The following is a 25,883-nucleotide window of genomic DNA, read 5'->3' as shown; positions in this document are numbered from 1 at the left end:
ATTGTGGGATTTGTAGTTTGCGCAAAGTGACGTAGCATGAGTTGGTACGGTTGGTACCTAAAAAGAACTACTTATCCCAACAAGAGCTGATGAGGACTGAAGCGTCTACTTTGAAACCATGGAGACAGTTGTTACGTCTTTTATCAGACCCAACTCAGCAACTATGGCCAGATAAATATCGTGTTTAAACATGTTCATCTTCATCTTTATATATGACAAGTAACATTTTATTCTTTATAAAAATAACATATATATATATATATCAATAAATGACGCTACTTATAAGTCCACAATAATAGTTTATATTTTGAATTAGCCTATTTTTTATTTTTCCGTTAACATTTTAACTTTATTCAAAGGTTTAGTATTTTTTTTGTATGTATTTTGACATTTTTTATATGTCTATATAGTTTTTATTACTTTTATTTCAGTTTTAGTTATTTTAGTACATCAAGTTAAATGAAAACGTTGCCTTGGCCACTGTAGCTAATTTAAATAAATTTCATTCAGTTAACGTTTGCTTTCAATATATATATATTTTTTAATGGTTGTAATTTTAATTTTAGTTTTAGTTAACTATCAGGTAACAATTCTGATCTGAATGCGTTCTGTTTTACAAGCTCTCTTGACTTAGAAAAATTTACTCAAATAATTAAATTGCATTAAATAAATTACCCATCGAATAATGTAATGCAGTCATATCATATGTAGAAAAATCTAAATCAAATGAACAGCTCTGTGCTGTAGAAATGTTATGACGTCGTAAATGTGAGACGCAAGTCAAAGCGCTACGAAATATTTCTGCGACTTGAAGTTCTCACATGTCCTGCTTTCTGAAGCAACTAAGAGCAAATAGGTAAGCTTGAGAGCCTGTTGCAACGTTTTATTTAATGTCGCATATGACATATTTTTTTATTCAATGCTAACAAGTTGTCGCGGCGTACTGTGCTCGCTGTGTTGTCAACTTGCTTACATTTATATTGGAAATTACATTCAAGTATGAAAACTAGACAGTAATGTCTAATATATTTTACTCATATTTGCATATCAAGCACTTTAACCCTCTGGAAAATAAGGAGGATGAACGTATTGTTTCTGCAGTTAACGAGCTGTCATTTCCTCTCTCTTTAGATCTGAGATACCTTTACATTAGGAAGCTACAGCTCCACAAGTGAGATGAAACTGGAACTGTCAAGAGTGGTACAGGGATGTCGTTTGGGGTTTTTGACTGGATTGGGAAAATCAGGGCAGTACTCACTAGAGTTGCCCGGCTGTCTCCTGTACACTCGCTGTGCAACTGTTCCCCATCTGACCCAGGACACATTACACACTTTAAGAGACCTGCCTTCAGTCACACAAGTGTCTGTGGATAGCCTGTAAGATTGTAGTTATACATTCATGGTCAGGGATTCACTAAATATTTGGCAAATAGTTTACTTTTTAGCTAAACATGTTGGTCTGTAAAATGGCATATTTTGCTGACAGATCTGGGTTCGGTTCACAACATTTGATGTTGTGACATCTTGAATCTTTATGGATGATAGTATGAGAGTAATGATTTTTTTTCTTGCTATCTGCAAAGTGACCTTGAGTTTCTAAAAGGCACAGTATAATGTAAAATAAATATTATGGTTAAATTGCTATATGGAAGAATCTCGCTTTAAGTTCTTCAAATATTTTTCACACTGAAACGGTGTGATTTGTTCTCTGAAATTTTTCTGCAGTTTCAGTTCTTCAGCCCTTTTTCTTTTGCAGTGCAGAGCATCAAGAGGTTCTGGAGGAATTCAAAGAGGGTGTCAGAAAGTTTGCAGGTTAGAAGTTCACTCTTTTACTAACTCTTTGTTACTTGCTTTCTCTTGGTTTAAAAGATGGTCGGTTGTATGAATAAAAAAAATCTTTGCATATAAAAAAGGTAATTGTGACTTTTTAATCTGACAATTTACTTTTTTCTCACAATTGCAAGTTTATATCTCACAATTTGAACTTTTTTCTCAATTGTGATTTTTATATGTCTCAATTCAAACTTTATAACTAGCAATTGCGAGTTTGTTTCTTGCAATTCTGGCTTTTTTTGTATTTGTTAGATGTAAACTCAGTATTTAAATACTGAGTTTACATCTACACAGAATGAGAACATGGATCCATCATGCCTTGTTACCACTGTGCAGGCTGCTGGTGGTGGTGTAATGGTGTGGGGGATGTTTTCTTGGCACACTTTAGGCCCCTTAGTGCCAATTGGGCATCGTTTAAATGCCACGGCCTACCTGAGCATTGTTTCTGACCATGTCCATCCCTTTATGGCCACCATGTACCCATCCTCTGATGGCTACTTCCAGCAGGATAATGCACCATGTCACAAAGCTCAAATCATTTCAAATTGGTTTCTTGAACATGACAATGAGTTCACTGTACTAAAATGGCCCCCACAGTCACCAGATCTCAACCCAATAGAGCATCTTTGGGATGTGGTGGAACGGGAGCTTCGTGCCCTGGATGTGCATCCCACAGATCTCCATCAACTGCAAGATGCTATCCTATCAATATGGGCCAACATTTCTAAAGAATGCTTTCAGCACCTTGTTGAATCAATGCTACGTAGAATTAAGGCAGTATTAGTATGGTGTTCCTAATAATCCTTTAGGTGAGTGTATGTTCAAACCCAAGTCAGACAAAAATGGGGAGACTCAAGAAGAAGTGACAACATGTAGAATGCAAAAGGACATTTCTGAATGGTTAGTTGATGAATTTATGTAGCTTATGTGTAGTTATCTTTTTATCATTGATTAGCATATTCTGTCTTGATAATCTATAAATCGCGTTCCTGGGGGTGGAGTTTATGTAGATTTTAGGGTTTGTGATGTCACTAACCCAGGAGGAATGTCATGTAGCTGTTTGATGTAGTCCTTAAAAAACTTTTTTTTTTTTTACTTTGAGCGTCGTAACTTTGCAGATGTTGTTTATGCTCAAACAGCAACATTACACACTAACTAAAGTTAGAAAAGTGAAATCATAATCAACCACCCCTTAAACTGAAGATAGCTGTTGATAAATAGTTTGGGGCTCTTGTGGTGCCATCAGCCACTGTTGTCAACATAATTTTCCTGTGGTTCTAAAGCGAATAGTCACATGGCATTTACAGCTCAGACGATTGACTGAATTGAAAACATTTGTGGTTCCATGCCAAAGATGGCATATTTCAAATCACAAAATTCCAGTGGGTCTAGCAACTGCAATTGAGATAAATGGCAAATTGCAGATTGTACTTAAGAATCATTGGGTGCTTTCCAAACTGAAGGCTGCATCCTAGTGAGGCGACGTTCTTCCAAGTCTGGTCCTTCTGAGGCTTGTAGTCTAGAGTCCTCCTCAACATTAAACTGTCTAGTAGTGTGTGCATGGCTACGTCACACGTTCCTGCCCTCACTGTCACGACACAAAAATACTATAAAAGTTTTAACAAAATACTTTATTTTAAAAACCTTTATGTTAATTACTTTTCTGTTAATGTAGTACAGGTAATGACAATCATCTGTGGTCTCCCAGTGGTTTACAGTGCAGTTTAGAATTATGTGATTAATTTACAACAAAAGAAAATGTGATGCCTTTTATCTTCAAAATCATTTTTTTGTCTTGCATTACGTAGTGAAATTGAACAAGCTTAGTGCCGATAAATTTTCCCCTAGTTCTTTTTTGTGAATTGGAATGTGCGCAAAGGATTGTGGGTCTTGATGCATCCTTCAAAACAGGCCGAATGAAGGATGCAAAATGAAGACTGCCTTCAAAGGATCCTTTAAATTAAGAAGTCCTTTTGATAGAGCTTAAAGGGTTAGTTCACCCAAAAATGAAAATGAAGTCATTAATTACTCACCCCCATGCTGTACCAACCCCGTAAGACCTTTCCGCACAAAAAGTGTTCTCGTCGCTTGATAAACTTATAGTTGAGCCACTGTAGGCACATGGAATATTTAAACATTTTCTTTAATGACTTTCTGGGCCGTCAAGTGTCATTCCCTTAGGAAGCCCTATGTAGCAGTGATCCAGCTCTCAGATTTAATCAAAAATATCTTCATTTGTGTTCCGAAGATGAACGAAGGTCTTACGGGGTTGGTACAGCATGGGGGTGAGTAATTAATGACTTCATTTTCATTTTTGGGTGAACTAACCCTTTAATGATGTGATAGCTGAGTTATGCAGCCTTCTGATTGAGAAGCACCTATACTGTCACTTTAGAAGTTTGTTCAAGATCATTGAAAAGTCAAAGAGGGTGGGACAACATGTCACTCACATGAGGTCACAGCAATAGCAAACCTCAACAATCCAATCAATTCCCAATGGACAAAACTAAGTCCCGCCCCAACCTTTTTTCTTGTTTGAGAAGCCATTTCACTCAGACATACGTCCCAATAGGGAAGAAAAAATTATAACAACTTCTTTTAATGGCGACTAAAGACTTTATACAAAAAAATTATTTTCAATTATATCTCTTTTACTCGCAGTACTAGAAGTTGAGTTATGGTTGAATTCCTCTTGAAGGTGAAATGTGTCATTTCAGCACAAATAGCATATAGCATTGCAAAAATAAGCTTTAAGCAGGTTTTAAGCACACATCTATTGCTCAAACAGATTGCAATTCCATTTGGTGCCATTAGTGATCCAGAAATTACACCTTCAGTATCCCAAAAAGTCATTGTATAATAAAATAAAGAAAATATAAAATAAAATAAATAAATACAATTTTGTTTTTTTATTCTTTTAGCTTTCTACCAAACAAAATTTCCCAGTGCGTGTTGTCTTAATTTTTTAGTTCTGAAGGCATGTCTGACTACTAAGTGACTGTTTAGAAATAATTCTCATTCATGCTTGGTTGCATACCATTTTGCATTTTTGAAAAATGAGTTTTCAGTTTTCATTTTGCAACCGTAACGAAAAGAAGGGCACTGTTTCAGTCACTGCCTTCTGCAATCCAACCAGAAATGAGAAAGGTAATTGTGTTCACAATATTAAGATGTATGACCGTGAAGACATTTCAAAGGGTGACTTGAGGCGGCTGCAAGTGCTCCATTTGGATAATTACAAAAAGAAAATTGGTGTACATGATAATGTTGGTCACCAAAGTTCACCTCCATCATTTCCACACAGTACCACCGAATTTAGATTCCTCCTCATGTTCCTTTCGTACATGTGCACGTTCACCTTATCTACAGTTGGCAATTAGTTTGTACAAGCTCTGCGTATTTGTACATTTGTCCTAATCTCCATATAAATGCATTTTTATATCTTCAGAATAATGAGTCGAGCTCTTGGTTGTTTATTTCGCCAGTAAACAGTGTTGCCCAAATGAACAAGTGTTCTGCCTGATTGCATTGGACTGTTCTCATGCAGTCAATCACTTCTGAGGATTTAGATGGATGAATAACAAAAGTGTATTTTGCAGTTCATCATATGTTGTGTGTTGGCACTATTTATATCTTTGAGATTGCAGTCTTTGGAACTTCTGTTAAAACGTTTTAGAATAATATTAGATGCATGACATCTGTTTTGATTGGAAGTAGCTTCTCGAGTTGTGCTGGTGGTTACAATAGACATCTGATCTGCTATTACTCTGACGTGGTTTTCTTACGCAGGTCTTCATGATACTGTGCTTTTCAGCTCTCTGCATGATTCTGCTAACACCAGCCCTGCCGGTCACGTCACCAACAAGGTTAGAGAACTATGTTGAATGATTGTTTTCAACCTCTTTTGTCACTGAGATGGACTGATATTCCATTAAATCATTACAGATAGTCTAAAAGGGCAATTTAGTCAAATGTAATTGGTTTTCAACTGCTCCATTTCGGCTTAGAGAGGGAGCTTTTGTGTCCTCTAAAGCTATGCCATCCCTTTATTGTTAATTGTCAGGGATTTAATGGTTTGTTTGTGATTTAACAGACAGTGTCGGTGTGGGGCAGCGGTGGAAGGTTAGAGCTGACGACGGATCGGTTCATGGCGATTCAGGCAGCTATTCAGCCAGACTGCTATCAGAGCATGGCGGACGGAGAGACCTGGCAGGCCAATACTTCTCGCAAGAGAGTCCGTAAAGCAGTGGACAGGACTCTGGCCCATCTGGATGAATGTCTGGTGTTGCACCAGAAATCACAGGTCAGTACACAAATACACAGACTGAGTTCTGAATACCTGGCTGTCAGTGACTGCAGGATACATTTCTAATGAAACTGGCAAATGCCACATCGGTCATATTCTATACTATTCAGGGCTCAACTTTAGTGTTTCAGAGAGAAACACAAAATAAAGTCGGACAAGAGAAACTTTACAAAATGATTTTAAATCTGACTTTACATTGCAAATGTGGCACACAATCGTGGGAAACTCCATTTTAGGGTCAATGTTAGTCTCAATGGCCTTGCAATAACATGCAATGTCATTTTATTACATAAAAAGTAATAATGTATATGTATACATAATTTATATTATATATATAATTTTCTTATTATTTGGAGTTCATTGTTCGTCTCAATCGCTTTAGTATGTAGTGGAAAGTAAAAAGTAAGGATGTACATGTATACATTTTATTATATTATATTTTATTATTATATATGTGTGTGTGTATATATATATATATATATCATTTATAACTAAAACTATTAAAAACATTTCTGTTAATTAAAATGAAGCTGAAATAAAAAATTTATATTTGTTGAAAAATTAAACAAACATTAGAAATGTTGCCTTGGAAATAAACTGAAATAAGTTTGTTGAAGCACTAAAATTGTTAACTAGATATAAATAAAAATGTAAAGACTAAATAAATGTGAAATAAAATAACAAATAAATTAAACCTAAATAGCAGTATAAACAAACAAACAAAAAAGACAAAAGCACATAACGAAATGATGTTATGACGAAAGTAAACTGAAATTAACAGCTAAAAATAAAATAAAAATATATAAAATAAAAAATATAAAAATAAAAGCTAATTAATGAAACTATAATAAAACTAAAATATAAACTATTTGCATACAGACTGTCTTTGTCCACAGGAATTAAAACAGGCAGAGATATTTGGGGTTGTGGAGGGTGGAGACATTATGGAGGAGAGGCTCCGGTCGGCACGAGAGACTGCCAAGCGTCCTGTGGGCGGGTTTGTACTGGATGGATTTCATTCTGCTGCCATGGACCAGGATGTGAGGGCTCAGCTGATTAGTGCGACATCTGCAGAACTTCCCCAAGAAAAACCCAGGTAAAAAAGGAGTCTATTTAAATTTCTGCCTCACGGGCTCAGACATTTCTTCAGTTGGAGATTGAGAGGATAAATCGTCCACATCTTATCATTTTCTGATTATGCACCTCGATTCTCAGCAGCCATAGCAACACTCCATCCCACCAGGAGCCCATAGCAACCACCTCATCCCTTTTGGAGAGATGGAAGTGCTAGGGTTAGAAATGGTTCAGGAAGAAACTTCATCTTAAATTCCTAGTGTTGTAATGATTGATTTCTCTTGGAGATTGACTGGGAGGTTAGAGAATCACACAGAAACAGCAAGACAATGGCAGGAAGTAAAGCAGTGTGGATCTGGAAGCGTCCTTGGGCTTGGACTCAACGGGGTCTTAAGAAGGCTTGTTAGAAACCGACATTTCCCTTGGGTGTATCTCAGGTCACAAATAACTGGAGCTGGAGAAGGTTGTGAGGCACAAAGGCTGGAGGACAGGATACATAATTTAGATTTAGAGCAGGACAAGATGTTTCTGTGCTGCAGTATATATGCTGTTTTATATGTGTGACCCTGGATCACAAAACCAGTCACAAGTAGCACAGGTATATTTGTGGCAATAGCCAACAATTTTAGATTTTTCTTTTATGCCAAAAATCATTAGGATATTAAGTAAAGATCATGTTCCATGAAGATATTTAGTAAATTTCCTACCATAAATATATAAAACATTTCTTTTTGTGAGTGAATGCAGCACAATCGCGAACATAAATGGACAACTTTAAAGGCGATTTTCCCAATATTTCGATTTTTTGCACCCTCAGATTCCAGATTTTCATTTGTTGTATCTCGGCCAAATATTGTCATATCCTAACAAACCATACATCAATGGAAAGCTTATTTTTTCAGCTTTCATATGATGTATACACTCACCGGCCACTTTATTAGGTACACCTGTCCAACTGCTCGTTAACACTTCATTTCTAAGCAGCCAATCACATGGCGGCAACTCAGTGCATTTAGGCATGTAGACATGGTCAAGACAATCTCCTGCAGTTCAAACCGAGCATCAGTATGGGGAAGAAAGGTGATTTGAGTGACTTTGAACGTGGCATGATTGTTGGTGCCAGAAGGGCTGGTCTGAGTATTTCAGAAACTGCTAATCTACTGGGATTTTCACGCACAACCATCTCTAGGGTTTACAGAGAATGGTCCGAAAAAGAAAAAACATCCAGTGAGCGGCAGTTCTGTGGGCGGAAATGCCTTGTTGATGCCAGAGGTCAGAGGAGAATGGCCAGACTGGTTCGAGCTGATAGAAGGGCAACAGTGACTGAAATAACCACTCGTTACAACCGAGGTATGCAGCAAAGCATTTGTGAAGCCACAACACGCACAACCTTGAGGCGGATGGGCTACAACAGCAGAAGACTCCACCGGGTACCACTCATCTCCACTACAAATAGGAAAAAGTGGCTACAATTTGCAAGAGCTCACCAAAATTGAACAGTTGAAGACTGGAAAAATGTTGCCTGGTCTGATGAGTCTCGATTTCTGTTGAGACATTCAGATGTTAGAGTCAGAATTTGGCGTAAACAGAATGAGAACATGGAACCATCATGCCTTGTTACCACTGTGCAGGCTGGTGGTGGTGGTGTAATGGTGTGGGGGATGTTTTCCTGGCACACTTTAGGCCCCTTAGTGCCAATTGGGCATCGTTTAAATGCCACGGCCTACCTGAGCATTGTTTCTGACCATGTCCATCCCTTTATGGCCACCATGTACCCATCCTCTGATGGCTACTTCCACCATGTCACAAAGCTCTAATCATTTCAAATTGGTTTCTTGAACATGACAATGAGTTCACTGTACTAAAATGGCCTCCACAGTCACCAGATCTCAACCCAATAGAGCATCTTTGGGATGTGGTGGAACGGGAGATTCGCATCATGGATGTGCAGCCGACAAATCTGCGGCAACTGTGTGATGCCATCATGTCAATATGGACCAAAACTTCCTGAGGAATGCTTCCAGCACCTTGTTGAATCTATGCCACGAAGAATTGAGGCAGTTCTGAAGGCAAAAGGGGGTCCAACCCGTTACTAGCATGGGGTACCTAATAAAGTGGCCGGTGAGTGTACATCTCAATTAAAAAAATTGTGACCCATGTGACTGGTTTTGTGGTCCAGGGTCACATATTTTAAAGTCGTGTTGCATGAGTTTTTCTATGCATTTATGAGATAGCTTTTGGATCTCTGTTGAACCTTTGTTTTGTATTAATACTTAATGATTTACCCTGGGCTGAACTTGGCTTTGATTTATTACTATAATCTGTCTTTCTGTGGAACACTGAGAAAAGTGTTCACTAACCAATAGAAAGATCCAAAGTGTGAGATCCAAAGCTTTAGAACTATGTATTACTTCTGAATTGTGTAATTTATTCAATGTTTAAATACCTTTTCCTATATCAGCTTAACATGCAGAGACAACTATGACCTTTAATTAACATTGAACCTTTTATTAATAACTCCCATTAAAGCAAAAAAAAAAAACCCCATTGTATTTGACTCATATATTGTACTTTAAGTTTGCCATCTAAGCTTTTGCCATTTATTTCAGGTTGGTGTTGGGGATTGGCCGTCCTGATGAGGTCATCAGCTGTGCTGAAGCAGGAGTCGACCTGTTTGAGAGCTTCTTCCCCTTCCAGGTGACAGAGCGGGGTTGCGCGCTCTGCTTCGACTACACCATTGATCCCGACCCTGAGACGGCAGGTACATCAGCTCCTACAGGTGTGCAGAAGCCCATAAGTTACACTATTCAAAAGATATTACAGGCTTCCTACACTTTCTTAACCCTGTAAAGCCTACTGTATCATATCTGATACACACATTTCTAAGGCCTCTAAATTACCACCATGATCAAAACTTTGATAAAAGACCTGTTGTACATAATCTATTACATGCCTACTGGCATCTGATTGATAGTTTATACTTTTTTAGCAAGTAAAAGGCCTTTTTAGTATAAAAAAAAAAAAACCTCCACCTTTAGGTTTTTGTACATGTTTCTTTTTGATGGGGACTCTTTAGTGATTTTTATAAACTAAACGTAATAATATAACTTTTATATTTGTTAGTAATATTTAAAGATGAACACTTACTGGAATGAAGCAACTTCATCTTACATTTTTGCCATGTAAATGTCAACAACTGCACCAAATTGCATATAGTTTGGGCTTCTGAATAAAATTGATCCATATTCTCACTGAATTATTCATACTATATGAGCCATAAAAGCCTGATCTATCAAAAATTACACTTTTCAAAAAACGCATGCAAATCTTAGTTTTTATTATTATTATTATTTATTTATTTTTGTCTAAAGGTTAAATAAACTCTTCCATTTTCTGACTATTTAAATGTCAGGCTTTACAGGGTTAAACAGCTTCTGTGTAGAGAACATTGAGATTGAGAATTGATAATAAATCAATCAAACATTTATAGCATTTTCCAGTTTCAACATTGCCCTAGTGATTGCATTTTGCCTTTGTATGTCGTATTAAACTGCTATAATAGAACGTTTTAACACTGAAACTTTAATTTTAAGAGAAGACTGTTTCAGATTCATCTTGTGATATATAAATGAGCTGTTTAGCACAATAATATGAATGAATAAGGTCATATTTCAAGTGTTTGCTACCAAATCAGTGTCAGCAGGAACTATGAGCTGCATGTGAGACTGTTTTTCACAGTATGGCTTGGTGGAAGTGGAGCTGTGCTTCTGCTTGCTGTTTCAGATAATTAAGTTTGATTTAAGAGAATAAAGTCTTCGAGAGAGAGTGTGTTTGTTCAGGCCCCAGTCAAATTAAATAATTGGCTTGTTTCTAACAGAACCGAAGCCCTGGGAATCCATCTTCCCATCTTCACTGTCAGCAGGAGTCAAACCTTCACTGTATGAAGTCAAACCTTATCATGGTTTCTCACAATTTGGTGTTGCTTTTTAACTTTTAAAAGCATATTCTGTGAGAACAGCAATGCAAGTGTATGTCTTCAAGTATCTGGATCACATAAAGAGACAAAAAAATCACTATAGGGCATAAATAATTGATTTGGGCTGTTAGGTGTGCAGCAGTCTGTTCTAAGAAGAAGCTAATCGATGTGTTAGGATGGTAATGGAGTTCAGGACAGGCACTTGCAGAGGGAAGAAGGAAAGAGATATCCTCTCAGCCAATTAGAGAGCTCTGCAGGGGGACTGTCCATAATCTCACCCTGATCTGTCACTGCAGGTCACAAGTTTTAATCCACACCGGTCTTGTCTTTCGCACCCTCTCACTCCCTTATTTTCTTCTCTTTTTACTGGTTTCTCTTCGTCATGCTCCAAGTACATTTTTTGCATATACATCACTGTACATATTTTATGCAAATTTTGAATTATTTGATTTGTTCATAGAATATGAAAGGCATCTATGATTATATACAATTAAACGTGCACTCAGTAATTTTAGTTGCACTATAGTACTTCTGATTTTTTTTTTTTTTTAAATATTATGGTTAAATAAATGGTTAAAATCACTCACATTCTGGTCATATTAATAGCCTATTAAAAACATGGAGCCTTATGGAGGCTGCCATGTTGAGATCTCATGACTATAGCCATATGGCTTTAGATATGCTGTAAGATTTTTTTTTTTTCTTAAGTCGGCATGAAACAGAAGTTGCAATTAGTCTTTTATTCCCTATTGAGTGACATATCCGAGTGAAACGACTTCTCGAACAAGAAAAAATGTTGAGCGGGACAGACTTGATTTTGTCCAACGGGAATTGATTGTATGATTGTGGTTTATTATTTCTGTGATGTCATGTAAGTGACAGATTGTCCCGCCTTTGCACCAGTAAACGCGTCATCAGAGAAGAGATGTCACTGCAAGAGGAAGGGGAACTTATTTTGATGAGAGATTTGGAGGGCACATGAATTAAAAACAATAATTATGTGCACGAATAAATACATTTATAATAATATAATATTCCATTTAAAAAAAAGAATTGTTAATTTTAATTTCATGATGATGTAATCTATAATATTATTTTATTATATTGTAAAATATATATATATATATTTTCTATTTATTTTTTTCACTAGAATTTAAGAGAGAAAAGCCTTCAATCTTTCATTTATACTAACCATGCATGCGCACAAATTTGTGCGTGAAATCGGCATATAAATGCTTTCAAGAAGAAATCATGATTAATCTTTCATCTTAAAATTCATTCTTAATTTACAAAAAAATATAGGAACAACTGAAACTATTCTGGGTGGCCTTATGAACATGTTAAAATAAAATTTTCATAATAAATATTTCATTATACATGTATACAATAAAATAGTAAGTAAATGTGCTTTATACTAGAGTAGAGAGGTCTATAATCTTGGTCTTTATAAAAGGTGTTTATTTAGTTTGAACTGGTTTTGAGGATGACACACTTGGCATTGCTTAGGCAAGAGCATGTCTTTAGAGAGTGATGAACGGTTGTGCGGAAAGCCCTTATATGGATACTTTTGGGCGTGTTTTATGTAAGTTACAAACATAGCTCATTTTGAATACAACAAATTCAATAACATTAGAATGAGGTTAAGAATAAAATACTTGTTGTAAATTTAGCTGAAACCTTTTGTGAGAGGTGCTCTTGTGCATTTACAGTAAATGCATATAATCCATGTAATTATTATTAGTGAATGAGACCGTGGGCCCTATTTTAACGATCTGAAACGCAAGTGTCAAAGCGCAAAGCGCAAGTAACTTTGTGGGCGGATCCCGGCGCTGTTGCTATTTTCCCGGCGGGATAAATGCCTCTTGCGCTTGGCGCAAATCTAAAAGGGGTTGGTCTGAAGTACCTTCATTATTCATAGGTGTGGTTTGGGCGTAACGTGAAATAAACCAATCAGAGTGTCATCTCACATTCCCTTTAAGAGCAGGTGCGCATGTTGCATGGCGGATTGCTATTATAACGGCGGATTTACCAGGCGCACGCCAGGAGCGGTTCACAGCCGAGGAGACCGACGTTCTTGTCAGGACCGTGAAAGACAGAGAAGTGAAGTTGTATGGGGATGGGAAAAACCCACCCAAATCAGCGTCGGTTAAACAGGCGTGGGAGGAAAAAAACTAAATTTTTTACATCTTCATGGACACCACAATGATTTCCCTCATGTGTTAATATTTTTCCTTGTTATAATGTATGATTTGCAAAAATAAGATCTGCTGCATCTGTGTTGATGAGAGAATCAAAGTGTATGCGCGTTGCATCCGCTACATTATGGCCAAGCATGCGCGCTTAAAATAGCTTGAACAACGCGCAACGCGCCACTGACTTTAGACTAGTTTTTTTCTGGTCAGTGGCGCAATTGTTTTATAGAACAGCAAAATAGCATGAGGGAAAGTTTGCGCCGGAACACGCCTCCTCTTTGCGCTGAACCGCCCCGGGGAGCGCAAGTGTATTTCTTAGTTAACCGACGTGTGTCTGTGGAGGGAAAAGTCCGCTTTGCGCGGGTGCAAAATAGGAATGATACATGCGTCAGTGTACAAAGTCATTTGCGCCGGGTGCAAGATAGAGCCCCATGTCTTCTTTTAATAGAAACGCCACTGCCAGAATTACATTAAATTTGAAAATTACGTTTCCTTGTCATATGTACACTCTAGACATGAAAAATGCACCACTTTCCTTATCTGGTCATGAAATGTATATGTAATGGGTTTTGCCTTGTATTGAATGTTTAATCATGTGTACATGTTTGTGCTGGAACAGTGCTGGAACTCAATGGAGAGATGCCTGCTGTCAAGAAGCTGAATGGAAATGAAGATAAAAATATGACGCCTTTCGAAATGAACCTCAAAGATAAAAGGTGCGTGTGTGTATGTGTGTGAAGGGAGACAAGGACATACTCTTTCACCCCTCATACAGCTATGCATGGTTTCATTGCTCATATCAGATGAGGCTACTAATGCTTTCTTTCACATCTTTCATGATCTCAATCTCCTCAGCTTGTATATGAAAATTAATACATTTTATATGTCAGTAATTCATTCTCGCTTCTGAGGGCATTTCCATAATATTGTTCCTATCACTAGAGTCAGATCAGATTAGTGGTCAAAGGAGTGATGAATGATATTAAATAAAAGGATTTTCCAACCCCCACACCCACTGCCTTATAAAACCTTTTTTTTTTCTTTTTTTTTTGAATTGCAGATTTGTCCTTTAATCAATTTTTATCCTTTAAAATCCCTAAGCATGCAGATTCCCTGGTGTGAAAATTAGCTCCATAACACTGTGTTTGACTTTCAGGTATCAAGATGATTTCCGCCCACTTGTGGAGGGCTGTGGCTGCTACTGCTGTAAGAAGCACATGAGAGCATATGTTCATCATTTACTGGTGACCAATGAGCTGCTTGCTGGTGTTTTACTCATGCTCCACAACATGGCACATTACCTAGGCTTTTTCAAAGCGCTGCGGGAGGCAATAGCCAGTGAACGTCTGCAGGACTTTAAAAATAGAGTGCTTCAGTGCAGAGAAGGTGATTGAAATGATTGAAGGACTTCAGGCAACAACAACAAAAAAGAATGAACAAAAGAACCCCTACATCAGAGCATACTTAGGGCTTTGGTTTCTGAGTATGTGGTCTCATGAATGTAAAGCTGGATTCTGATGCACATGGTCTTGCCATGCAAATTATCAGACAAAAAGTGCTACTGTGAGTGACAACGCAAACCTTTTAAAATTCACATGGCTCATCTCAGTTCTCTTATGGATTTTAAATTTGCTGTTTGCAGCATCAAATGAACCATTTCACTTAGAAGGAGCATAAATAATGGTGAAATTATCTTTTTAAAAGAGCAGCACTTGCTCAGATTCTCACTTTTTCAATCCCTGGAAAATGACCACCTGCTGTTTTGCTCAGCACATATTTTTCTGACGAGTTACACATTTGATCTTGGAAAATGTTGCATTTTTTTCTTTCTTTCATACAATTATGGTATTGTATAATAATATTTATTATTATGCATTGTATAATTGTGATGTTTAGATTGTTAACATTTTGCCCTTATGTTAAGTTATAAACTTTTTTTCTTTAAACCACAATGCAAATCTAGCTTACTGACTTTTTTGTATTTGTTTTTCCGATCTTTACATTCCTATTCATTGTGTATTTTTAACTTTGCAATAAATGCACTGCAGAGTGTCTGTAAACCTTTTAGCTGACTATATCCACAACATAACACAGCCTAAAGTGCCTTATTGCTTTTATATTTTCAGTTTAATGTTATGTCTGTGTATATTTTAGCACTGCTAAAATGCTGTATTGACCAATCAGGTTCCAGGGTCATAACAATCCATTTTAATTGTTGTTTTATGACCTAATTAAGGATGTATGAATGGATTTTTAAAAAGTGAGTACTGTAACATTTATTCATTTGGTAGACCTTTTTACAAATAAGGAATACTGCAACAAGAAATTCGGAGACAATAACATAAGTGGAGCAATACAAAGTTTCAAAGTTGACCATTGTACATGCCATACGGGGGGGGGAGTGCTCTGGGTTCGGGCCGAACTCCGAGCTCGGAGCCCTCCCCCCAGACAGCACGCCAAATACGCATTAAACTTTACTCCCTCTAATTGTATGTAAGTGTGAACTCGTGAAATACTTAAAGGGTTATTTCACCCAAAAATGAAAATTCTGTCGTTAATTACTCACCCTCATATCGTTCCAAACCTGTAAGACCGTTCATCTACGGAACAAATGAAGATATTTTTGATGAAATCTGAGAGCTTTCTGTCCATGAAATAGTCCATGTAACTAGTGGTTCAACCTTAATATTATGAAGCGACGAGAATATTATAGTGTGTAAAACCCCCCCAAAATAACGACTTTATTCAACAATCTCTTCTCTTCCATGTCATTCTTTTACTCTATTCACGTAGTGTAAACAGTGCAGCGCTTCTGGGCTCTATGTCAGAACGTCAGCTCATTATTGGCAAGCATCACACATGACCAGCGTCGGCCAAAAGTGAGCCTACGTTCTGACGTAGAACCCAGAAGCGCTGCACTGTTTACATTACGTCGTTAGTAATGTCGTAATAATGTTGTTATTTGGGGTTTTTTTTGCGCACAAAGTATTCTCGTCGCTTCATAATATTAAGGTTGAACCACTGTAGTTACATGGACTATTGTAACAATGTTTTTACTACCTTTCTGGGCCTTGAAAGTTGCAATGACGTTGCTGTCAATGGAGGAACAGAAAGCTCTCAGACTTCATCAAATGTTATCTTCATTTGTGTTCTGAAGATGAACGAAGGTCTTACGGGTTTGAAACAACATGAGGGTGAGTAATTAACGACAGAATTTTCATTTTTGGGTGAACTAACCCTTTAAGGGAGAGTGTGTTGGAGTGAGATTGTGTTAAAGCACGAAAGTGAGAAATCTTTGGTTAGGTGCAAGCTGCAGAAATTGGAAATCAAAGAGGGAATCAATGGTTTGCAATGTTACTAACTAAAGCTATTTTTTCCCAGATACAGAAACAGTGGGGCTCAAAAGTCTGACTTTTTTTTCCCAATGCAAATTATATTATCAGCATTGAAGAGGACCTATTATACTTTTTTACATTTTTAACTACTTTAGTGTGTAATGTTGTTGTTTGAGCGTTAAAAAGGTCTGCAAAGTTACAAAGCACAAAGTCACTCCAAAGGGAGTAATTCTCTATATCAGTAAGCACTGTTTCTGAACTCCCTGAAACGCCTCGATTTCTTCCAGGAACATACATATCACAATATTCCTCATTTAAATAATTCCTGCCCAAGACAAAACCAAAAAAAGGGGCTAGGCCTGGTTGAGTTGGGTTAGTAGCGTGTTGAAACTTGCAATTATGGTAAGAGGTGTGACATTTACCAAACATACTCAAAGCTTGTTCACAACAAGACACACACTTGTCCAGCCGACCATTCACAACACACTGGTCCAGCCAACCAATCACTACACACTGGTCCAGCCAACCAATCAATCACTACACACTGGTCCAGCAGAACAATTAGAGCATATTGTTCTTTTCGGAAGGAGAGGCTTCATAGAGACAGAAAATGAATGGGTTTCCCAAAAGCATTGTTTCCCAAAAGCATTGTTAGCCAACTATGGTTGCAATTTCTGTCGATATCAGCATAGTTTAACAAGTCTGTGTTTCCTGAAACCATAGTTCCAATGAACATTCGCAAACAGCATAGCAAAGTTGTGTGGTTGGAACGAAAGCTCACAACCTGTAGTTACTTATGAACATAGGTTCTTGTTTGCATGATGCAGACTTAATAAATCTTTATCTTGAGCAAAATAAGCAAACTGACATTCGGTACAATCTATACCCCCAGAGCGTTACTGTCAGACTGGGAAGAGAGGTGCTGCAATAATATAAAATATGTGAAAAATAAGGTGTTTTTTTAACATTCAAGCATGAAAACCGATTCTAGTAGACCCCAAAAACAAAATCAAGACTTTGTAAAAGGGGATAATAGGTCCTCTTAAACATTAATTTCAGATTATGTTATTGATATAACTTTATAATGATTATTTCCAGATTTACATTTTCAGTGTGATCCCATATTTTTGAAACCCACTGTATATGTTTGGCAACCTGTGTTCACTTTTGAACATTAACTCGGTGTGTCTGCTCATATGAGTGACAGCAAGTTGCATTTCCATTTAAAAGCAGAGCGACAATTTCCCAGCAGGTGGTTCCTCCCCACGTTTTAGCCAATTATCTTTTCCGAAGAGCCAGGAGAGGTCATTAAAAAAGTTTTAGCTGCTGGACTACTTTCCACTGCTAGTCCCTGCCCTTGACTTCACTTTTATCCCAACCCAGCTTCCACTCGTCACAAGGGCTTTATCTTAGAGGTTTTGAGACAAAAATCAATTACACATGTGTTTTTATAAGCAAAAATGGTTGAAATGTTCAAGATAATCTAGCTAAGACTTTTATATTATTGAAAGTCAATTTCAAAGTATTCACTGGAGTAAAAAGTGTGACAACTAGCCCCAGTCTCCCCTATTAATCATAAACTTGACAGCCAGCTTTTAAGCTTTGCGTAACTAGCACTTTATAGACCATCCTAACCAATACATTAAGATGTGCTTTTAGCCTTCTCTCTGATGAAACTTGTCTACTTGTACCTTTTGATATTTTTTTAATAATGCTTTTTATATATTTTTTGTGACCCATTTAGTTTAGCAGGAGAGTTTGAAATGACTTTGGGAAACCTTAACTTGAGACTCAATTTCATTTTAGATTTACTGCTTGATTGCGATGGATTCTCTATGGCTTTGTTGAGACCCAAGGTGATATTTCCTGAAGAATTGTGCCCTTTTAAGGGTCACTCAAGTATGTACAATGTATAAATGAAGAGGTTGTGAGAGTATTAGAGTTTCTTTCCAGTCAAGTCTCATCGTGTTTGAATTTCACTGTTCATCTACTTGGTTTTTCAAGTATCAGTGATCTAATGCAGTGTTCAGTATGTCTCAATATATAATCTTGCTCTTTTTTTAGTTGAATGGCAGTTGTGCTCCTTGTCAGATTTACTTCAAAAGCAAAGAGACAGCTATGAAATGAAACTGAAGGGTTATTCTTGTGGGAAAACTTGACCTTTCAGTCTTCTCAACTGCTTGGTTAAATGCAAATCCTGTCTTGTGGCTCACCACATGGCTTGTTTCTTGAATTATACAGTATATGAAGGCTTATGATGTTACATATATTTGTCAAATTGATGGCACAGAGCAAACACATTTATTCTAAAGCATTGCTCAGATTCTCCCTTCACCTCATATCTTGTCAAATTCAGTCTCTTCCTACATATTTTATCAGGAGCAGTGTCAGTGGGAATTAAATTCTATATATATATTTAAGGGTTTGATTTAATTATTGAAGAGATTGGAGAACTGTAGCATTGGGATTTTAGGATGAAGTGATCCCATGGCACCTCACATTACTTTGAGTTCACAGAATTTTATAAGAAAAGTGGAGAGAAGGCAATTTCTTCACCAGTTCAAGTGTCTATTTAGAAATCCATAGATATTCAATCAGATAGCCTATTATGGGATAAGAAGGTCATACAGTCCGAAGGTCACTATCCAAAAATGATCACATATTTTTAATGACTGCCTCACTGTTCATTATCTCTCTACTCACAAAAAAAAAAAAAAATATATGTGGACATGAAATATTGAGCTAAAATTATAGTCCATTACAATGTACAAAACATTTGACCTAGCAACAAGACAAACACCACACCAATATTACAGTAATGTTAATAGTGAAATGCACTGAAGTAATTTTCACAATAAACAGAACATCAATAAACCTCAATAACAGAGACGCGAGATGGCTCATGTCACATTTGTATGAAACAAGACAGAGTGAGTCCGTAGTGTGATACAAGAAACATAAAAGTAGTGCCGGATGGTTAGCAAGAAACAGTAGCTGCAAATTGCAATAGTCTTTTCCAGAGATGGTCTTATTATTGACTTTTGTGACGTATGTCCAAGTGAAACGGCTTCTAAAACAAGAAAAAAATGCCCGTCAGCAATTGATTGGATCAATGTGGTTTGCTATTGCTGTGATGTCATGTGAGTGACAGGTTATCCCGCCCTCATGCCAGTAAACACGTCATCAGAGAAGAGATGTCACTGCAAGATGGAGGGGAACTTATTTTGATGAAATATTATGAGCAGGGCCTAAAACTAACTTTTTGCCACACCTGCCAACGGCCGGTGACTTAAGAGTTTTTACTGCCCATAAATTTTTTTTAAGCGGCCATCAAACTGTTTTTGCAAAAACAGTCAGTTATGACAGCAAAATTTTAGACACCGGTGAAAATTCACAATTTTCTATTCCGATTTCAATACCACAGATAAAACTACCAGCCTAACTAATACATTTCAAACATTATTAAAGACAAGTAAACGGACAGGGATCAAATAAAAATAAATAATACAATTACAAGCAATGGCACAAATTAATACAATGATTTTACAAACAATGCAATGATGCAAATTAAATAAAAATTGCTTTTCAGATAGGTTATTTAAGGTAGATCTAACATTAGTTTTTAGGTAGGGCCTAGATAAATATAATAATAAAATGTAAAATAACACAGGATAGTCTTCACTGTATAAAGTAAACGATTAATCGTAATAAAGTTATTCAGTCAAGAGCTGTGAGTTTTTTTACATTAAAAACCTATCACTTGCTTAGAATAACCAGAATGATATCATCCGCTGGTGTGGATGCTAATATAGTTATAGCTGAAGTTAGTAAGTTGTGAACGTGCCTTTATACTCAGATGAGTGGAATGATATACAGCTCTGCCATGGAAATCGGACTGCTGGATGCCAAATTGAGTATTCCAGAGTGTGTTACAGAAGTACTGTTCCACTTTTGCTTGTCTCACTTTCCCTTGATGTTCTGTTTCTAGACTGGAATGTTAGGGAAAGTTGAGGTAAAGGTCATTGTTGTCTGTGTTGCTGAAAAGGTCTAACAGGAAGAAATGACCTTCTCAATCCATCATTCATCTCTTAACGTTCTTTGGTGCAAAACGATTTATCTGTACCAGCCTGCTAGTTTTCAGGACATTCCTTTTGATTAAATGATAACAGGTGCTGAACGCTGAACTTCCACAGGTAACAAATGTGTCTTATGTCCTTTGGAGTGTCTAATAGAGTTGTTGAGCATGCAGTTGAGTAAAATTATGACCTCCTCTGAAATAATTTTGGGGATGTTCTGATGTCTTTTTGCTAATAGGCATGAAATAAAAATGGTAGTCTTCAGCTGGCATGGTTGGCGGAGAGGTCTTTTGACTCTTTTTGGTCTTTTGACCGTCTTTTGTCCTCTGGTGAGTTATTTTGTACATTTGTTTAGAAATTCAGCTGGTTTCTATGGGCCAGTTTTATTTTTGGAAGGACACCATTTTCAGTCAGACTGTGACTTTACGGCCACTCTGTCTCATGTTGATGCTTTGGTTAAACACCATCAGCGGTTCATCCAGGCAGAAAATATAGATAATTATTTAGGCAATGTATGTTGTCTTGGAAATTACTCAATCTCTTTCACATCACGCACACTCTGGCACCTTGAAGAGGGCAACACTGTTCTCACATACAAATGGATGTCCCCATAATCCATTACTTGTTCATTAAAGTCAGATGTTTTTGAAAATAGTAATACTTTTTAAAATAACTATTAGATACGTTAGATAGTTACACACATTAGATGTCTGTATTCTCCCTTGAAATGGTGAAATTTGGCCTGTCCTACATCAGAGGTCTTGATCTTCTTGACCGTATCCAGCGATTAAAAATTCTCAATTAACAATGTTAATTAATTAATAAATGTTAAATAAATCACCTCCTTCCACTGCCCATTTGCTGAAGTACATTTATTGAACAGAAGCCCTATTTTGTGACATATTCATGGCAGGTGATTTGAAATATCCCAGGCTTGGGATGTTTCAAGTCACTTGCCATTGCAATGAATAGATTTCACATAGAAGAGTTAAAATGTAGGTGAAGTTGGACACATTTCCTGTGAGACAGTGGGGTGATATGGGTAATGTTGATACTGAAGCGCCCCACTTGTGTTTGTAAAAAAAATGGGACAGTACATCCTTCACTATACCGGTAAGTCTTCTACATTACTTTCTGCCGTTGTTTTTTCTCCCTCTCTTCTTTTTGTTCACCAGTTGTGTGATCTTTAACACTAAAGGACCAAAGGTTTAGTTAGGGAGAGGGATAGTTATTGGCTTTTTATGAATAGAAAATGAGTTTGAAATAATCCCCTCACTACTTTTATCTGGCAGAACAGGTGAATTTATGTTATTCATAAGGGCTTAGACAGGAAAAGATTCACTCAAGTTTAAGAGGGTCAATAAGGGATTCAGGATCAAGGGAAAGATGAAAAACATGGTAAACTAAAGCATGAAGGAAATTCTCTAGATGATTTTAATAAAATTGAAACCAGGACTGTAGACCCTGTTTTGAAATTGCAGCATTCTTGTGAATAGATTAGACATGGAATACTGTTTTAGTAAATTTGCAGCATAGCAAGTTTTGCCATTTGGATCGAAAATGAAATTTCAAATCATTAATTCCTTTTTTATTTTTAATTGCAAGGAGGTGGGGATGATGCAGTGTGAAAATTAAAATAATGTAAATTATAAACATTTAATTTAAATTTTATTGGACAGTTTTCAATAATGAAGTGGTTAATTGTGTTTTTAATTTTTAATTCAAATTTTTATTTTTAATCATTTGATTAATTTATTTAGAATTGGTAGAACATGCCATATATATATATATATATATATATATACAGTATATCAAGTTGCTCTCAGCTTATAGTATGTTTACTGTTTTATTGAGGTAGTGGATGCTTGTTTCCGCCATTTAAATAATTTTTTTTAATTTGCAACTTTTTATCTCACAATTCTGACAACTTTTCTCTCAATTGCGAGTTTGTCTCACAATACTGCGAAAAAGTCATGAATTGCGAGAAATAAAATCAGAATTGTGAGATATCAACTCGCAATTCCAAGAAAAAAAGTCTGAATTGTGAGATTAAAACTCGCAATGACCTTTTTTGAGTTTATATCTTGCAATATAAACCTGCAATTCTGATGAAAATGTCAGAATTGTGAGATATGATTGTAATATATACTAGATATACGGTAACACTTTATTTTGATAGTCCACTTTAGACATTCTACTAACTATAAGTAACTTTGGAACTACATGTCACCTAACATTAGAGTATTAAAGTATTAATAGACTGTCTGCTTAATATCTGCTAACAATTTATTTTGATGCTTCCCCAACAGAAATTCTTCTGACTATAAGTAACTTGGCAACTACAAGTCAACTTATTCTACTAACCCGAAACCTAACCATAACCCAACAGTCTACAGTCTACTAATACTCTAATGACAGTCAGTTGACATGTAGTTGCAAAGTTATTAAGTGGACTATCGAAATAAAGTGGAACCAAATGTACTACTAAATTATTTGAGTCTATAATATTATAAATATATTAAAATAGGCATTAATGTCCCTTATCTCACTCATACCATAAAGAATTGTTTTGCAAAACCTCAAGTAAAGTGTGGCGCGTCTGTGTCAACAGTTTAATCTGCCAGTTAATGAATGTCTCCCTGGTCGTTGGAGGGATGAACATTTTCCTCATTCATCTTGGAATGAGTGAACTTGAAGTGAGTAATGTAGGACTACAGTATATGGGGTTACTTAGCTGGAGCTGGAGCAGGTCAGACTATTGGTTCTGTTTTGAAGTCGGCCTGATAGACAGACTTAAATCCTCTATTGCCTACAGCCTGATGCTCACCTCATTACTTTAATCTTATGAGGACAGACATGAACTGAATCTGAAATTAAATGAAATGCCGCAGGTGGATGTTTGGTTGTGAGTTGGAAATATATTGGAAAAATTGTGCATTGTATGTTGTTTGACTTGTTGCTGCATTAGCGTTATACCATCGTTATGCATGTGTTTCTGCTGCTCTCATCTTCATTCCAAAATAATTCTTTGGCTGAATATAATTGAATTGTGCACAGCGGTTCCTCACAGTGTCATATTCATTTGTGTCAAATTAAATAAGCTGTGTTGACGTGACACTTTCTGTTAGTGTCATCGTAAACAGACCTTTACGATCTCTCTTTTGAGCATTTCTTTTTTAAATACCTGCAATATCTTTTTCTCGTGCTCCAGTAATTTCATCCTTAGAATGCTTCAACTCCATATCCTAGAATAAAGATTAATGTAAATTTCCTTCACTGGCCTAGAATTGTAAGATATGTCTACGTTATGAGGACAAAATGTCCCTACAAAGAGGGCAATATTCAATATCCTTTTCCATGTGGGGATATTTTTGGTAAAAATAAAAAGTTTTCTGTTAGGGTTAGGTTATAGTATTTATAGTTAAATATAAAAAAATTATAGAAGTGGCCGAAAGAAAATGTCCGGAGGGGATTTATTTTTAATTTTTTTGATCCTACAAGTAATTAAATGATCAAAATATGAAGAAAATATTTTAAATGTGAAATGAAAAGAAAACACTAAACCTGGTTATTTATCTAACACACTTGGCAAAAAAGGCAAAGGTTTTTAATATACCATGCATGACTACTACTGTCAGGATACAGGCTCGGAGACTGAGGTAAGTGAATCAACATAAAGCTTTATTTCAGTGCATCAAGTTCAAAGGCGAGAATATTCAAAGTTCAGAGGTGAATTCGGTGAAGATTACTGCGCGGGAAGGATTCCAGGTGAGCAGATCCTCTTCAGTTTATCTAATGATAAACTAACACAGTTCGGTGATGATTTGTCTTTTCTCTTTCAGATACAGCTGTGAGCGAGTGGAACTCAGGAGGAATACAAGGACTCAGGAGACCCGGATACAGTTGAAGCTTCTAGGAACATCAGAACAAGGACACAGAGGTTAGTATAATTCAGGTGAGTATACGTTACGTGACGAGGACAGGTTGTATCAGAGACTTCGTGAAACAGTGGTAAAGCGTCTGTTCCTGTTGGAGACTTGACAAAGATTGAATGTGAACTGGGTGTTTTTATGGAGCTGGTTGCTGATTGGGAACAGGTGCAGGTGATTAGAACTCAGCAGAGAGTGATCGTTGTGTGGTGTGAGATGTGGACTCTGATTGGTTTCTGACACTACCCCTCCCTCCAGAGTCCGCACCAGCGGACCTTGGACCCCGATGTCGCGGGGGTCTACCTCTGGGTCGTGGTGCAGGTTTGCTTGGATGTTGAGTGTGGAATTCAAGGAGCATATCAGGATCAAGGATGTCCTTCCGGGGTATCCAACATCTCTCCTCTGGTCCATATCCCTCCCAATCTATCAAATACTCGAGCTGACCACCTCGACGTCGGGAGTCCAATATTTCTCTTATTGAATAGATGGACTCTGGTTCAATAGGAGGTATCGTGGGAGTATCCTCCGGAGCAGGTTCTGTAGCTGCGCTAGACACCGCTGGATGATGCGGTTTCAGGAGAGAGACATGGAACGTGGAATGGATTCGTTGCTGAGCCGGGAGATGAAGCTTATAGGTCACTGGATTGATCTGCCTTTCTATGGGGAATGGTCCGATGTACTTGGGACTAAGTTTACGACTAGGTTGACGTAGACGGATGTCTCTCGTAGAAAGCCAGACCAGTTGTCCAGGTTGGTATTCAGGTATCTGACGGCAACGGGCATCTGCGAAGTTTCGTTGGCGATTTATTGCTTGTCGAAGGTGATGATGAGTTTGATTCCAGACCCTTTCACTCTCTCTAAACCATTTATCAACCGCTGGCACCTCGGAGGGCTCACCGGAACAAGGAAACAAAGGAGGTTGGTAACCCAACACACATTGGAACGGAGTTAACTTTGTAGATGCCTGTCTGAGGGAATTTTGTGCGTATTCTGCCCAAATCAAATACCGACTCCAGATGTTCTGGTTGGAGTGGCAGAATGTACGCAGGAATCGTCCAACATCTTGGATTTTTCATTCGGTTTGGCCGTTGGTTTGCGGATGGTACCCTGATGAGAGACTTAGTCACATTCATCATAGAGAAGAATGCTCGCCAAACCCGGGA

The 25,883-nt window shown here is 37.2% G+C and overlaps 1 protein-coding gene across 2 annotated transcripts; it reads left to right on the top strand.

The window, feature by feature from the left end:
- Positions 1 to 781: 781 nt before the first annotated feature.
- On the top strand, positions 782 to 14,844 carry qtrt2 (queuine tRNA-ribosyltransferase accessory subunit 2). 2 transcript variants are annotated; one of them, XM_056248895.1, is made up of 9 exons: positions 782 to 856; positions 1,132 to 1,376; positions 1,756 to 1,811; positions 5,622 to 5,698; positions 5,926 to 6,135; positions 7,035 to 7,234; positions 9,822 to 9,973; positions 14,000 to 14,096; positions 14,537 to 14,844. In XM_056248895.1, exons 2-9 carry the CDS (start codon positions 1,177 to 1,179, stop codon positions 14,772 to 14,774), a joined length of 1,230 nt encoding a protein of 409 aa, XP_056104870.1. In that variant the 5' UTR covers positions 782 to 856; positions 1,132 to 1,176; the 3' UTR covers positions 14,775 to 14,844. The 2 variants fall into 2 exon arrangements, with proteins under 2 accessions (XP_056104870.1, XP_056104869.1); XM_056248894.1 differs by having other exon boundaries at positions 9,822 to 9,991.
- The last annotated feature ends 11,039 nt before the right edge of the window (positions 14,845 to 25,883 follow it).

Source organism: Rhinichthys klamathensis, unplaced genomic scaffold (assembly GCF_029890125.1).
Source record: "Rhinichthys klamathensis goyatoka isolate OS25496 unplaced genomic scaffold, OSU_Roscu_1.1 h1tg000059l_1, whole genome shotgun sequence".
NCBI classification, from domain to species: domain Eukaryota; kingdom Metazoa; phylum Chordata; class Actinopteri; order Cypriniformes; family Leuciscidae; genus Rhinichthys; species Rhinichthys klamathensis.
The sequence above is the reverse complement of the archived record's forward strand: the minus strand, read 5'-3'. Positions and strand labels throughout refer to the sequence as shown.

Bases quoted from the DNA above. Each gene is read 5' to 3' on its own strand.
- qtrt2 (XM_056248894.1), top strand. From the start codon at position 1,177: ATGAAACTGGAACTGTCAAGAGTGGTACAGGGATGTCGTTTGGGGTTT. The intron at 1,812-5,621 runs GTTAGAAGTTCA...TTTCTTACGCAG, and splicing joins GGGTGTCAGAAAGTTTGCAG to GTCTTCATGATACTGTGCTT. The intron at 5,699-5,925 runs GTTAGAGAACTA...GTGATTTAACAG, and splicing joins CCGGTCACGTCACCAACAAG to ACAGTGTCGGTGTGGGGCAG.